Consider the following 15,733-nt stretch of genomic DNA (forward strand, 5'->3'; position numbering starts at 1 on the left):
GTCCTGAGGTAGACGTTTTACCTGGAGATACAATTTGGCAGTGTTTGCAATTACTCAGGGAGAGTCTGTAGAGTGAAAAGAGACTTGATGGAAGCTTGCGAACCAACACTCCTTAAACAGCTGGCAGAGAAAAGGCAGCCCTGAAGGAAACCAACAGACAACAGCAGATGGGGAGAAGAGGAAAGAGTGGCATTACCGGGAATGAAACGAATAGAGGAGCCAGGGAGGATCAGAGGGAGGGTCAATTGTGTGGAATGCGGTACAGAGGTCAGAAAAGCGTCCATTTGATTTGGCGGTAGGTAACCTTTCCCAGAGCAGTTTCGGTGTTAGTGGTTCAGGCGGGAATTCCAATACAAGCAACCAGTGAACGAATGAGAGAGTGAGTAGGGAAAGTGAAGGTGAGTACGTTAATGAATGAATAAATCAAGTCTGTGCCCTCTCTTGCCCGGGGGATTTCCAGGGCCAATGTCGCACTTTGGTGCAGAGGAAAGGCCTGGACACGGCTTGGGGTGACGCCTAGGAAACTGTCAGCCTCGCAACCCATAGGCGCAGCCCCAAGGTCAGGGTCACCTCGAGCCTCCAGGCAACTCGTCACCTTGACGACCAACTGAAAAAACCGGAAGGGATGGAAGCACCGGATCATCTCGCGATATCTGGAGCGTCTGCGCCGGCCTTCCTGACCTGGGACTTGTTTCCAGCTCTCGCGAGACTTGCAGGGGTCGGAGCGCGGGGGCCGGCCGAGAGGAAAGCTGGAGGCCCGGGTGGGGAACATGTCGGAGTCGGAGCTCGGCAGGAAGTGGGACCGGTGCCTGGCGGATGCGGTCGTGAAGATAGGTAAGGGGCTTCTCGCCCCGGCAGGCCCGGCCGCTAGCAGAGCTGCTGGCTCCAGGCTGCGCTGCCCAGGAGGAAGGAAGGGAAGCCCCAGGGGAGGTCAGGCCGCTCGGCCTTTTCCAGCCCCTCTGGCCAGGGCGAGCCGCCCGGGCCCCGGCGGGAGGTCACTCGGGCGGCGGGCACAGACCCGAGGAGCCGGAGCAGCGGCCCGGGTGCGGGGTGGAGTTGCAGCCCCGAGGAGGTGGTCGGGGTTGGCAGGTGGCAGGAGAGTCGCAGAGCTTTTGAGTGGAAGACAGTGTCGGGGCACACCCTCGTGCCGGAGCCGCGGGGTTCTCCTCTGGGGTGGTGTATCCCCCGGCACGCGGCGGGGAACCGGCTCAGGAGGCCACGCTGCTCCCCGGTGGAAACCAAAGTGCCTTCTGGAGGTCACCTGGAGCATTTCGTAGACACCGCCAGGCCCTGATGCGAGTTGCTGTCATTCCCGACTTGCCACCTGATTTATTTGAATCAGAGTAGTCTGGGGCCTGAACTTAGAGGGGTGATGATCTGGAAGGAGAATTGCGCTGGAAAGTAAGAAGTTGTTCACGTTAATGTAACTCCGCGTAGTCCTTTAACACGTGCTCAGTGACGGCACAAATTATGAAGTCACTGTGTGGCGGGGAGGAGAAAGGAAACTCGTTTATTGAGCGTATATTGTCTTCATTGTGCGAAATAATCTTTTTACAGGCTATGAAATGGAGAGTCAGGTGAAAGAATTTGCCCACGGTCACAGCTAACAAATGGCAAAATTGGGGATTTTATCCAGGTTTTCTGGGGTCAAGTCCCATGTTCCTTCTTCGATACTAATTTTTGTTACCCAAATGTGATATTTTGTGTGGTAATCTTAGGTATTTAAGAGGATTTAGGATTGTGTCTTTGAATGAAAACATTGAGGAATAAGATTGTAAGCTCCATGAGAGCAGGGGTGTTTTCTGGTTTAGTCACTGCCCCATCCCCAGTCCCTAAAAGAGTGCTTAATAAAAATTGTTGAGAGTGAGTCAATAAATGAAACAATTTGTCAGTTACCATTTCACCTCTGAATTCAGCACTTACAGTCAAGTGATTTGGGGCAAGCTATTTAACTTTTCTGTGCCTGATTCCTATTTGGAAATCGGCAGTAATAATTGTTACTATCTCATAGAGTCGTTGGGAGGATTAAATGAGTTAGTTTGTGTAAAGGCTTGAATATGGATCACTTAGGAATGGGTTATTTTGGAAGCGACTAAACAGTCACTTTTGTTTTGTTACTGTTAACAGCTTGCAGTTCAGAGAGAAGACTTAACACCTAGCTATGAAATGGCCAAAGTAGTTACTAGACAATGTCATGTAGTTAAGAAAGGGCTTTGAGCTGGGCGAAGTGGCTCAGGCCTGTAATCCCAGCACTTCGGGAGGCCGAGGCGGGAGGATCGCCTGAGATCAGAAGTTGGAGACCAGCCTGGGAAACAAAGTGAGACCCTTTCCTTAAAGAAAGAAGAAGGGGCTTTGGAGGTAGACAGAGCTGAGTTCGAATCATCCGCTCTCACTCCTCTCGCCTATGCTTACTAATTTTGTAGCTTTGGGTAAAGTCTCTTTCTCAACTATGAAATGGTGATAAAAAAAGATTTACCTGAAAGTATTAAAAAAAGTAAAGGACAGAAAAATACATAAGCTATTTAGCACAGTGCCTGGTGCTTTATGTATACAGTAATGGTAGTCATAATAACTGGGCTTTAAAATTTTTTAATGTATTTTATTTATATTTATTTTTAATTAACTTATTTTTTTATGCAGGCAGGGTCTCCCTATGTTGCCCAGGTTGGTCTCTTAACTCCTGGGCTCAAGCGATCCTCCTGCCTCAGCCTCCCAAAATGCCAGGATTACAGGCATGAGCCAATGCGCCACACTCATAATAGTTGTTTTTTATTTTTTGAAATAGAGTCTGGCTCTGTCACCCAGGCTGGAGTGTAGTGGTGGGATCTCGGCTCACTGCAACCTCTGTCTCCTTGGGCTCAAGTGATCCTCCCACCTCAGCCTCCTGAGTAGCTGGGACTATAGGTGTGCACCACCATGCTCAACTATTTTTGTATTTTTTGGTAGAGGCGGTGTTTTGCCATGTTCCTCAGGCTGGTGTCAAACTTCTGGGCTTAAGTGATCCATCCTCCTCAGACTCCCAAAGCGCTGGGATTACAAGCTTGAGCCACTGCACCCAGCCAATATTTGTTGATATTAATATTATTGTGCTACTCAAGACCATGTGAGGTAGTGAATAGTGTCACTCTGTCTGTCATGCGTAGAACGTTGGTAGGGGTGCGGCATATACATGTGGAGTAATTAAATGAGGCGAGGTGATGTACGATCTCAGGTATAAGTTAAAATGAGTGATTCAGACTCTTTTGCTGTAGGGTTGTATATTAAGTGACTGAAGGGATGGGCTGAGGTCATTCAGTAAGAGTGTGGAAGGGCCTTCAACTGACCTTTGTAGAATGGCTTGGGATTGAATAGTCAGGTACGATGGAAGAAGAACTTGAGCAAAGGCCAAGTTGGATTTTTATGAGAAGTAAACCGAAGCGCAGAGAGGTTAAATATCCAGAAGTGGAGGAGCTGGCGTTAGAACCCAGGCATCCTAATTTGAGTGCAAAGAGGCTGGTTTAGGTGGAGTCAGAACTGTGAAATGTCTTAGAGAGATTCCATTTTATTTTGGAGGTGTTTGAGTTGCCTATTGACTTTTTCACATGCTTTCTGCGTATTCAACACCTCTGCCTTAAAAATCTATTGCTTCCAGAGCTCACTGGGCATAGGCTGGTGGGTAATCATGGGATGGTTTCAACCAACAAATATTTATTGAGCTATGGGTCAGTCAGCAGGCAAATAGAGAAGCATAAGACATTTCACTGCCCTCAACAGGGAATTGATGTAATATATTAGGTTGCCATTAAAAAAAAAATTGGCAAAGACCACAGTTACTTTTGCACCAACCTAGTAAATGAAATTTTAGTATGATTGTTCTGGCAGAATGAATTTGGAGCAGAGGACACTAGCAGTACTGTGATTGTGAGGTAATAAAAGTCTGACCTGTTAGACTGGAATAAATGGGCATATTTGAGAAATTTCAAACTTTTCTCCATCTATGAAATAAGGGCGTTGTCCTGTTGGTGATGGGCTGAGAGAGAGGGCAGAAGAGAGAAGAAGCAAGAGAGGCTTTAGTCTGAGTCGTCTTTGAGACCATGAAGGTGGATGCTCTTCTATAGTGAGTGTGTTGCTTCCTGTTTTCTCTGGGTAGTGAGGTTCTGGAACTCTTTAAACTTCATTGGCTGCTTGCTTTTCTGGTATTTCAAAATGGAGATGGAGACTCAGGGAATGGCAGCCTGTCATAAGATAGGTAAGAGGTTTGGTGGAAGATACAGACAGGAAGAAAAGGCCAATGCAGGCTTTCAGCTGCATCTTGATAATTTCACTGTGGGTTTTTGTTGTTTTGAGACAAGGTCTCACTCTGTCACCCAGTCTGGAGTGCAGTGGTGCAATCATAGCTCACCACAGCCTCGACCTCCAGAGCTCAGGTGATCCTCCCACCTCAGCCTCCTGAGTAGCTGGGACTGTGGGTAGGCACCACCACACCCATCTAACTTTTGTATTTTTTGTAGAGATGGGGTTTCACCATGTTGCCCAGGCTGGTCTTGAACTCAGGGTCCAAACGATCCACCTACCTTGGCCTCCCAACGTGCCGGGATTACAGGCATGAGCCACCACACCTGGTCCATCTTGATAATTTCATACTCTGGTTTGGCACAGACTGAAGGGAAGCCATGGTGAATGCACAGCAACTTCTGTGAGTCCTTCTCTGTTTGGTTGTCTTATACCTAAAGTGTTTTGCTTCCAGGGTTCACCGGGGTTATTTTCCCACCAGTTTGCTGTAAGATAACTATAATAGTCACTCGTGTTTAGCATAGGTGTTGTATAGCTGAGTTAAATAGCTTTCTTAAGCCTGTACTTAAGGCAGTGGTCCTTTAAAAAAGTATTCTTCAAGGATCTTTTCACCCTGAGGCTTGAATAATATCTTAATAGAAACTTATCATATGATTTTGTCCTGTAGGAAGAGACATTTATTTATAAATATTATTGCCCCCATTACTATCCTAAGAAAAGCAGTTCTAGGCCAGGCACAGTGGCTCAGGCCTGTAATCCCAGCACTTTGGGAGTCTGAGGTGGGAGCATCACTTGAGCCCAAGAGGTCGAGACCAGCCTGGGCAACATAGTTAGACCCCATTGCTGCAAAAAATATATATATTAGCTGGGTGTGTTGGCATACACCTGTGGTACCAGCTACTTGGGAGGCTGAGGTGGGAGGATCTCTTGAGCCTAGAGGTTGAGGCTGCAGTGTGCCGTGATCTCACCACTGCACTCCAGCCCAGATGACACAGCAAGACCCTTTCTCAAAAAAAAAAAAAAAAAAAAAAAGAAAAGAAAAGAAAAAAAAGAAAAGCAGTTATATTTTACCTGTTTATTCGGGTTTTAAAACCTCTATTTTGTATCAAATAGTGTGGAAGAATAGGTGATTTCTAGTATGGTTTGAACTGATAAATTAAGCCCATGGATCTAAAAACAACAGCGAAAATTAAAACCCATCCCTCTCTTGTTGGAAGGGAGCTCTGATGATGGGCACAGTGGGCCCTTACGTGTTACACATCCACTTCTCTTTTTTCCACTCTTTTAGCCCTTGTTCCTTTCTTTTTCTTTATTCCTGTCACATTTTTACACTTCTTTTTGACCTCTATTCTTATTCCTGCCACTGCCACTACATACATTGCCTAGTTCATCTATAAAGTTTGACACTGATAGGTCTTTTTTCCTTAGTAACCCTGTTAGCATTTAAGAAGTTCCTAGGTATTCTATTTATTCTTTATCACATCATTTTTCTTAATAGCATGTTTCACCATTTGAAATTAGTTACTGGTTTCTTTACTTGATTGTTCCTTCTCCCTGGAATGTAAACTTCATAAGAACCAGAGGCTGTTGTGTTCACTGTTGATCCCCTAACTGCTGGTTTAGAGGAGGCGTACAATAATTATTGTTAAATGAATGACATGTATTGCTGAGAATTTTGTAGACTGTTCTCTGCCCATATTTGCTTCTCAGAGTGTGTTTATTAACTGAATGAATTAGTATTTAACTGAAAAACTCCAAGTAAAGTAGATGTCTGCCTGTTCACATGTTTGATCATGTATCCTTGTGTTCTTGGGACTTATACCAACTTTTAATTTCATCTGGGAATGTAAATTACTGTCAGTAGATCTTAATAATAAAGTAGTATTAAAAATGTTTGGGAATAGTCAACTGAGAAACATAAACCAGAGAGCACTTTTGTATTTAAACAAGTAGAGGGATGATGTTGGTTTAAGTGGTAGTGCCAAAGCCTTATTGCAGGAAATTAAAAAGAAGTGAAGAATATTACATTTTATGAATGGCATGTTCCGTTAGTTTTATGTGAATGCGTCATTAATGGGTTTTGCTTATTTTATGGATTTATTTTTAAGTTTTATCAGATTTATTAAATGCTCTGGCTTTCTTTATCCACTCAGTTCAAGGGCTGTGGTGTTTATTTTCCTTGTATGTATGGGTAATCTGTCTTAGTACCCATGAGCATGAATAAGTCACATACATTTCTTGTTGGTGAGACTAGAAGGCATGGTGTCTTATCAACCTAGGAGACTTTAAATCATTCTGGTCTCCACAGAGCCTATGTCCTCAGCTTGGGCTTGTCACCCTGGACTGGATGAGAGGTTATGTCTGTTTTCAATTTCCCAAGGAAAATAAGATTTTAGGAGACTTCCAGGGGCTGCTTCCCTGTGGTTTGAGAATTTATGAGCCCTGCAAGTGTGGGTCACAGAAGCACTAGGCTGGGCGCGCTGGCTCACGCCTGTAATCCCAGCACTTTGGGAGGCCGAGGTAGGCAGATCACCTGAGGTCAGGAGTTCGAGACCAGCCTGGACAACATGGCGAAACCGTCTCTACTAAAGATACAAAAAATTAGCCAGGCATGGTGGCGCATGCCTGTAATCTCAGCTACTGGGAGGCTGAGGCAGGAGAATGGCTTGAACCCGGGAGGTGGAGGTTGCAGTGAGCCAATATCCTGCCATTGCACCCCAGCTTGGGCAACAAGAGCGAAACTCCGTCTCAAAACAAACAAACAGAAGCAGAAGCACTGTCATTGCCTCAGAATTCTGTTACAACTTACTCTTCTTGAATGCCGAAGGCTTGCACCGGCAGGCTGTGGACCTCTTGACCAAGTTGATGTTGCTTGTGTGACACTGGCCAGGCCTCAGACTGTGGATTTGCCAGAGGACGCTTGGAGGAAAATCTGATTCCGGCACTTCCTGGATTCATACGGAGGTCCTGGGAATCCCTAGTGTGACCTGGAAAGCTTTAAAATTGGCTGTGTCCCTTTTCTCTTTGTTTTGCTCCAATGTGAGACCAGAGTAAGGAATATCTAGTCTTACTAATCCACATATTGGTTTAGAATTCTAGTTTATTCTAGAAGAAGTCAGGTTGTATGGCAACTCTGTATTTTCGCATTTGAAGAAATTCATTGAATGGTAAGCTGAAGAGTGACATGGTTGAATTTTTGATTTCAGAAAAATCATTGATGAGAATGAATCAGAGGGCTGGCTAGGATGAAGGCAGGGAGGACATGTCATGGTAGAGGGAGAGGTCGCGCAAAGCTGGAGAGTTTCCTGGAAAAGGCTGTCCTGGCAAGCCAGGTGTGTCAAGCACAACAATGATTTCTGTTATCTTAGTAGCAAGAAAAAAGGCAAGCCATGGACATTTACAGGCAGCCCCTAGAATGTATTCAGTTCAGTGAACTATAGTGGCATACACTGGCATTTGGTTTTTCTTTTCCTCATTTTTTTCATTCAAAATAAATGTACCAGTCAATACCTCCCAGCCTCAGTTTTCTTATCTATAAAATGATAGTACTTGCCCCAGAGGGTTGTTGCAAGTGAGGATAAAATGAGATAATCTCTAGAGCAGTCAGGACGTTGCCTGTACTTACTAAATATTAATTGGAGGCTGGGTGTGGTGGCTCACGCCTATAGTCCCAACACTTTGGGAGGCTGAGGTGGGTGGATTGCTTGAGACCAGGAGTTTGAGACCAGCCTGGCCAACAATGGTGAAACCCAGTCTCTATTAAACATACAAAAAATTAGCCAGGTGTGGTGGTATTCACCTGTAGTCCCAGCTACTCAAGAAGCTGAGGCATGAGAATCGCTGGAACCCGGGAGTTGCAGGTTGCAGTGAGCTAAGATGGAGCCACTGCACTCCAGCCTGGGCAATACAGCAAGACTTGGTCTCAAATAAATAAATAAAAACTGGAGGCTGTCGCTGAAGAGTAGAGGTAAAAGAGTTAAAATGATTAACACATTTACCCTGATCTTGGCTATTGTGGGTCGTAGGTGGGTCTTATTGTGGGTCTTGGCTATTGTAGGTCTGACAATCAATATTCCTGTTTATATATGTAATAGTAATCATTAATGTATACTTCTTGAAACAATTTAATACCAGGTATTATGGTAAGCTTTGGCAGGGGGTGGCACACAGGTGAATAGGCAGTGGCCCTACCCTTGAGGGGCTTACTACCTTGAGGAATGTGAAAAGGATGAGGGACATTCGACCTCCATTTTGGAAAATATGCAGACATTTAATAGGTGGACCAGGTGGAGGAGTGTGTTTCACTCCTTGAAGCTGTCCCAAAGGAGAGGGATACTTTGGTTCCTTCTGGGAATGATGAGAATGACCATCACTTATTGAGCACTTAACCGCATGCCAGGCACAGTGCTAAGCATGTGATATTTTACATCATTATCTCATATCCTTGTAAGATATTTCTCCATTTTTACAATGGAAGCTCACGGTGGCAGAATCCCTCCTTTAGGATCACAGGCTACACAGCTGCAAGGGTAGGAAGGTGAACCCCATTCTTGTAGCTATCACATGTTAATGCAGGAGATTTTATCCTTTAGCAGTTAAAGGATTTATGTGGGGAGGGGCAAAAGATGAGGCAGGAAAGGTGGAAGGGTGTAGGAAGTTGTGGAGATTTTTTAAACTACTTTGTTGAGATATATTTCATGGCATACATTTTCCTATTTAAAGTGTACAATTTTAGTTTGTTCACCAAATTGTGCAATTATCACAATCTAATTTTAGAATGTTTTTAGCTTCCCCCAAAAGAAACACTGGACGCAGCTGCTCCTATTCCCAAATTCTCACCCCTACCTTAGCCCCAAGCAACCACCAATTTACTTTTTGTCTCTGTGGAATCTCCTATGCTGGACATTTTACATAAATAGAGTTATATAATAGGTAGTCTTTTGTATTGGCTTCTTTGACTTAGGTAGTGTTTTCAGCATTCATCCATGCTGTTGCATTTATCTGTTCATCATTCTTTTTTGTTACCAAATAATGTTGTGTGGTGTATTTGTACTACATCTTGTTTATCCATTAGTCAGTTGGTGGACATTTAGTTTGTTTACACTTTTAAATTTTATGAATAATGCTGCTGTGATCAAGTGTACACGTTTTTGTTTTGTTTTGAGGTGGGGTCTGTGTTGCCCAGGCTGGTCTCAAATTCCTGGGCTCAAGTGATCCTCCTGCCTCAGCCTCCTGAGTAGCTTGGATTACAGGTGCATGCCACAGTGCTCAGCCCCCCAATTTTTATGTGGACATGTTTTCATCTCTCTTGGATATATACCTAGGAGTGGAATTGCTTGGTTGTGTGGCAATTCTGTGTTTAGCATTCGAAGAAATTCATTGAATGGTAAGCTGAAAAGCGACATGGTTGAATTTCTGATTTCAGAAAGATCACTGACGTGATGAGAATGAATCACTCTCTGGAGTGCTAGGATGTGGGGGGCAGGGAGCTAGCTTAGTATATTATTGCAAAATCTTGCCAAAGATGAGCTGATCAAATGAGGGGAAGCATGAACTAAGATGGGAGCAGCAGGAGTGGAAAAGAGAGATACAATGATGCTAGCGCAGAGGTTATATTTACAGAACTTGTCAGGAGTGGGAGGAGTCAGGTGGTGCCAAGCCTACATAAATGAGCATGGTGTTGCTTTTGACAAATAGGAGAGGCAAAGAGGGGAATAACACTTTGTAGTTTCTTAATTTCTAGTATGTCTTGAGATAGGTCTCTAATTATATGCAGCTCAGTTAACAGAGATGAAAGTTATTGGTTTGTCATGCATTCATCTTTATGAAAAGAAAGGATTTGGCCTTGCTTCTTCCTTGTTACGAAAGTATGGCCAGGGCTGGGCACGGTGGCTCACACCTGTAATCCCAGTGCTTTGGGAGGCTGAGGAGGGTGGGTCACCTGACGTCAGGAGTTTGAGACCAGCCTGGCCAATATGGTGAAACCCCATCTCTACTAAAAATATAAAAATTGGCTGAGTGTGGTGGCACATGCATGTAATCCCAGCTACTCAGGAGGCTGAGGCAGGAGAATCGCTTGAACCTGGGAAGGGGAGGTTGCAGTGAGCCGAGATCAGGCCATTGCACTCCAACCTGGGCGACAGAACAAGAAGGCTCTGTCTCCAAAAAAAAAAAGAAAGAAGAAAAGTAGGACAGTAAAAGACTTAGCAGCTGACTTGCCTTAGAATTAAAGTTAACCAGTAGATTTTGTGTATTCATTCAATAATCAAGTCTAGTTAAATTGCTTGAAGCCATTTTAATGTTAAAAAAAATACTAAAAGAGGCCATTGAATAGTCATGGAAAAAGAAAGCAAATTATTGTTTTTCTTTAAGTATCGGTTCATCTGATAGATGTGGGTTACCACAAAGCATTGATGGATCACCAAAAATTGCCTGTTGGTAGCCTGTGTTTGCAAACTGATACCTCTCTATTTCATGGAGTGATATCAATTAGGTTATACTTAAATACTTCAAAGGCTTTTGGTTGTTTATTGGTTTGGGTTTTAAATTAGTACATGTTAATTGTTGAATTGGGTAGCCACATTTTGTTTGTTTTATGTATATTTAAACAATGTGACCAAAAATACTTTTTCCATTTGCGGCAGCAATGTGAATAATGGAACATTGTGACCTTCTAGAGAAGTGTTTTCTGTTAGTATTACAGAATAATGTAATTAGGCGCTATATGGAACTTGAAAATACACTTAAATTTTTGTTCTGGCTGTGGTTTTATGCTTTCCTAAAATGTGGCCTGTAACAGTTTATTAGTAAATATGCTGAATTGCTTTCTTTGGCAAGTGCATTTCAGTATTGAATCCAAGTCAAAACACAAATATTTACTTATAAAAGTCATTTGGTGTAGTAATATTTTTACTATGGCCACTGACCCACTAGTGAAACGTTAGGGCATTGCTAGATTGGATCCTGTTTATTTAAAGGCCGAGAGAGAGAGAAAGAGAAAGCTAATATTAATTGAATGCCTATTAATGTGTCATCGTATTTGGTACACTACTATCTCTTTTTTTGCTTTCCCAGCAACTCGGGAAGTTTATATTATCTCTGTTTTTTCCAGCAAGAAAAGTAGCGCTCAAAGAAGTTTATAGAAATTGAGAAGTTGATTTTTAAACTCTGAAAATGTAAACAATCCAAAATAGTCAAACCAATTTTTAAAAAGAACAAAGTTGAGATTCTTGTATTAGCTGATTTTAAGGCTTACAGTAAAGCTACAAGACAGTGTGGTGTTGGAGGAGAGCTGCACATATAAATCAGTAGAATAGGATAAAGTCCAGAAATAGACCCATACATACATGGTCAATTCATTTTTGACAAGGCAATTTAATGGAAAAAGGAAAATCTTTTCAACAAACCATACTAAAACAACTAGGTTTCCATATAGAGAAAAAAATGAGCCTCGCTTAAAAGGATCGTAGACCTAAATATAAAAGCTAAAACTATAAAACCTATAAGAGCTTTCCAGTGTGGAGTCTGGAGACGATGTGCAGAAATGGCACCTGGAAAGGGGAAGGAAAAGAAGGAAGAACAGGTCATCAACCTCAGACCTCAGGTGGCTGAAGGGGAGAATGTATTTGGTGTCTGCCATATCTTTGCATCCTTCAATGACACTTTTGTCCATGTCATGGATCTTTCTGGCAAACAAACCATCTGCCGTGTGACTGGTGGGATGAAGGTGAAGGCAGACCGAGATGAATCTCTCCATATGCTGCTATGTTGGCCACCCAGGATGTGGCCCAGAGGTGCAAGGAGCTGGGTATCATTGCCCTACACATCCAACTCCGGGCCACAGGAGGAAATAGGACCAAGACCCTTGGACCTGGGGCCCAGTCAGCACTCAGAGCCCTTGCCTGCTCGGGTATGAAGATTGGGAGGATTGAGGATGTCACCCCCATCCCCTCTGACAGCACTCGCAGGAAGGGGGTCACTGTGGTCGCCGTCTGTGAACAAGACTCCTCAAAATATTTTGTGTTAATAAATTGCCTTCATGTAAAAAATAAATAAAAAAAAGTGAAACCTATAAGAGAAAATCCTTTGTGACCTTGGGGTCAGAAAAGATTTTGGGGATACAAAAAGCAAGTTTCAAAGAAAATTGATATACTGGATTTGATAAAAATTAAAAACTTTTGCTCTTTGAATGGCACCATTAAGAAAACAAAAAGGCAAGCCGCAGAATAGGAGAAAATATTTGTAATACACATATCTGATAAAGGGCTTAGAATACCTAAAGATCTCTTAATTTTAAGGTCCGCCCCCCCCCCCCCCCCCGATAGACTTAGGGTCTCACATGTTGCTCAGGCTACTACTACTGGCCTCAAGCAATCCTCCTGCCCCAGCCTTCCAAAAGTCTGCAATTGAAGATGGGAGCCACTTTTCCCAGCTTTTTCTTTTTTTTTTGAGATGGGATCTCACTCTGTTGCTCTGGCTGGAGTGCAGTGGCACAGTCACGGGAGCCTCAGCCTCCTGGACTCATGATCCTCCCACATCAGCCTCCTAAGTAGCTAAGACTACAGGTGCATGCTACCACATCAGGCTAATTAAAAAAAAATTTTTTTTTAATCATAAGAAGACAACACATGGGTAAAATTATACCAGTGGCAGATAGGCAGATGAAAAGATACTTAACATCAGTGGCTGTTAGGGAAAAGCAAATTAAAATCATGAGATATACTTACACACCCATTAAAATAGCTAAAAGTTTTAAAAACTGCCAATACTAAGTGTTGATTAAGCTGTGGAACAACTGGGACTCTTATACACCGTTCATGGGAATGGAAAATGGTAGAACCACTTCGGAACACCGTTTGACCGTTTCTTATAAAGTTAAACATATGATATAGCCATTCTACTCCTAGATATTTACCAAAGAGAAATGAAAACGTGTCCACACAAAGACTTACACATGAGTGTTCATAGCAGCTTTATTTGTAAGAGTTAAAAAACTGGAAACAACTGAGATATCCATCAGTTGGTTAATGGAAAAACAAAATGTGGATTGTCCTTAAAGTGGAGTATCAGTAATAAAAGGAAACCAACTATTGTTATATAAAACAACATGGATACATTTCAGAATCATTTTGTTGAGTGATAGAAGCTGGACACAAAGGAATACATACTGTATGATTCTATTTACATATTTAAATACAAATTTCTAGGAAATACAAACCAATCTAATGAAGTTGAAGGAAAGTGGGGAAAAACAGTATAATTAAAATGACTAAAGAAAGCATAGCCTGGCTGGGCACGGTGGCTCATGCCTGTAATCCCAGCACTTTGGGTAGCTGAGATGGGCAGATCAGGAGGTCAAGAGATGAGACCATCCTGGCCAACATGGGGAAACTCCATCTCTACTAAAAATAAAAATATTAGCTGGGTGTGGTGGTGCGCACCTGTAATTTCAGCTACTCGGGAGGGTGAGGCAGGAGAATCTCTTGAACTCGGGAGGCAGAGGTTGCAATTAGCCGAGATCGCGCCACTGCACTCCAGCCTGGGGACAGAGTGAGACTCCATTTCAAAAAAAGAAAAAAGCATAGCCCGTAATTCTTAGGTCTTGTAAACTTGCCATTTTTAAAAATAGAAGGCAGAGATTGTTTTAAAATGCTCTTTAGATAGATGGCATGAAAGGGAAAGAAAGGATAAATGAGTACAAATCAGAAAAAGTGTTGGAGGCTCTAGATAAATGAGGTGGTCTAAGAAGACAGCAAATCAAAGTCACTCCTTCCCCCCAACCCCCACCCCCGCTTTTTTGTTTTTTTTGAGACAAGGCCTTACTCTTGCCCAGGCTGGAGTACAGTGGCACAATCATGGCTCACTGCAACTTCTGCCTCCTGGGCTCCAGCGATCCTGCTGCCTCAGCCTCCTGAGCAGCTGGGATTACAGGCTCGCACCACCATGCCCACTAGCAGATTGATCTTAACAGATACTGAGAGACAAGGTGTATTTGGGAGGAGTCGAAATCTAGTGCTTTTACTTCAATTTTCTTTATCCAATCTAAGCCATTAGGATGCTTAGGATAATTTATAATTATTGTAGCACTCTGACATAATTGTCGACAGATTTGTAGACTTACCTTACTTTGATAAATGTTTACAAGTTAGAACAAATGTTTCTGATTGTTTGTCAGAACCTGCACGTATAAACCACTCAGAATTCCTGTTTGATAGATTTTAAATGCTTAACTAAAGCAACTGATTTAAGCAACATAATTCACTTTTTACTAGGAAGGTAGTCTTAAGAAAGCTGCTGGTTTCTTGGCATCATTTCAGATGACTAAATTGAAATTCATTTGCTGTAGGAATTTTTTATTTATTTCTCTCTTTTTTTTTTTGAGATAGGGTCTCACTCTGTCGCCCAGGCTGGAAGGCTGGAGTGCAGTGGCATGATCTTGGCTCACTGCTATCTCCACCTCCCAGGTTCAAGCAATTCTCCTTCCTCAGCCTCCCAAGTAGCTGGGATTACAGGCGCCCACCACCACACCTGGCCAATTTTTGTATTTTTAGTAGAGACAGGGTTTCACCATATTGGCCAGGCTGGTCTTGAACTCCTGACCTCAAGTGATCCCCCAACTTCAGCCTCTCAAAGCGCTGGGATTACAGGTGCGAGCCACTGCACCAGGTCAAAATTTTTAATTTCTTTACCATTTCAGCATAGTCCTGTATGTGAGAAACCATGAGCTTGTTAGCTCATAAATATCCTATTCTGACTAGATGCAAAAATATATTACTGTTTCAATCACATATTTTATCTTGACACTAAAATAAATGCTACTAATTCTATGTATTCCCGGAAAAGATTATGAAGAACTTATCTTTCTCTTTATTCCAGTTGCAACTTGATTTTTTTTTTTTTTTTTTTGAGACAGGGTCTTCCTCTGTCACCTAGGCTGGAGTGCAGTGGCACAATCACATCTCACTGCAGCCTTGACCTCCTGGACTCCAGTGACTTCCTGCCTCGGCCTCTCAAAGTGCTGGAATTACAGGTGTGAGCCACCATGTCCGGCCTCAACTTGAAATTTATTTTAGCTCGTAACTTCTACTTTAGAAGATGTTTTAAGGCCAGGCACGGTGGCTCACACCTATAATCCCAGCACTTTGGGAGGCCGAGGCAGGCAGATCACTTGAGGTCAGGAGTTCAAGACCAGCCTGGCCAACAGGGTGAAACTCAGAATAATTGGAGATTAAACAACACACTTCTAAATAACACGTGGTGAAAAAAAATCTCAAGAGGAATTTAAAAATATTTTGAACTAAATTAAAATGAAAATATAACATCAAAATTTGTAAGGTGCAGTTGGGTGCGGTGGCTCATGCCTGTAATCCCAGCACTTTGAGAGGTCAAGGCAGATGGATCACCTGAGGTCAGGAGTTTGAGACCATCCTGGCCAACATGGTGAAATCCTGTCTCTACTAAA

The 15,733-nt window shown here is 42.9% G+C and overlaps 1 protein-coding gene and 1 pseudogene across 2 annotated transcripts in view; both read left to right on the plus strand.

Moving 5' to 3' along the window:
- The first annotated feature begins 672 nt into the window (after window positions 1-672).
- The window catches only part of MICOS10 (mitochondrial contact site and cristae organizing system subunit 10), a 29,873-nt gene continuing 14,812 nt past the window's right edge, over window positions 673-15,733 (plus strand). Inside the window, exon 1 of one of the 2 annotated variants that reach the window (XM_030805276.1) lies at window positions 673-834. In XM_030805276.1, coding sequence (XP_030661136.1) covers window positions 771-834 — 64 coding nt within the window. In that variant the 5' untranslated portion in view covers window positions 673-770. The remainder of the gene's footprint in view (window positions 835-15,733) is intronic. The other variant, XM_003271542.4, reaches the window with a different exon arrangement.
- LOC100593471 lies at window positions 11,302-12,379 on the plus strand (annotated as a pseudogene).

This window comes from Nomascus leucogenys, chromosome 24 (assembly GCF_006542625.1).
Source record: "Nomascus leucogenys isolate Asia chromosome 24, Asia_NLE_v1, whole genome shotgun sequence".
In the NCBI taxonomy this organism is placed as follows: domain Eukaryota; kingdom Metazoa; phylum Chordata; class Mammalia; order Primates; family Hylobatidae; genus Nomascus; species Nomascus leucogenys.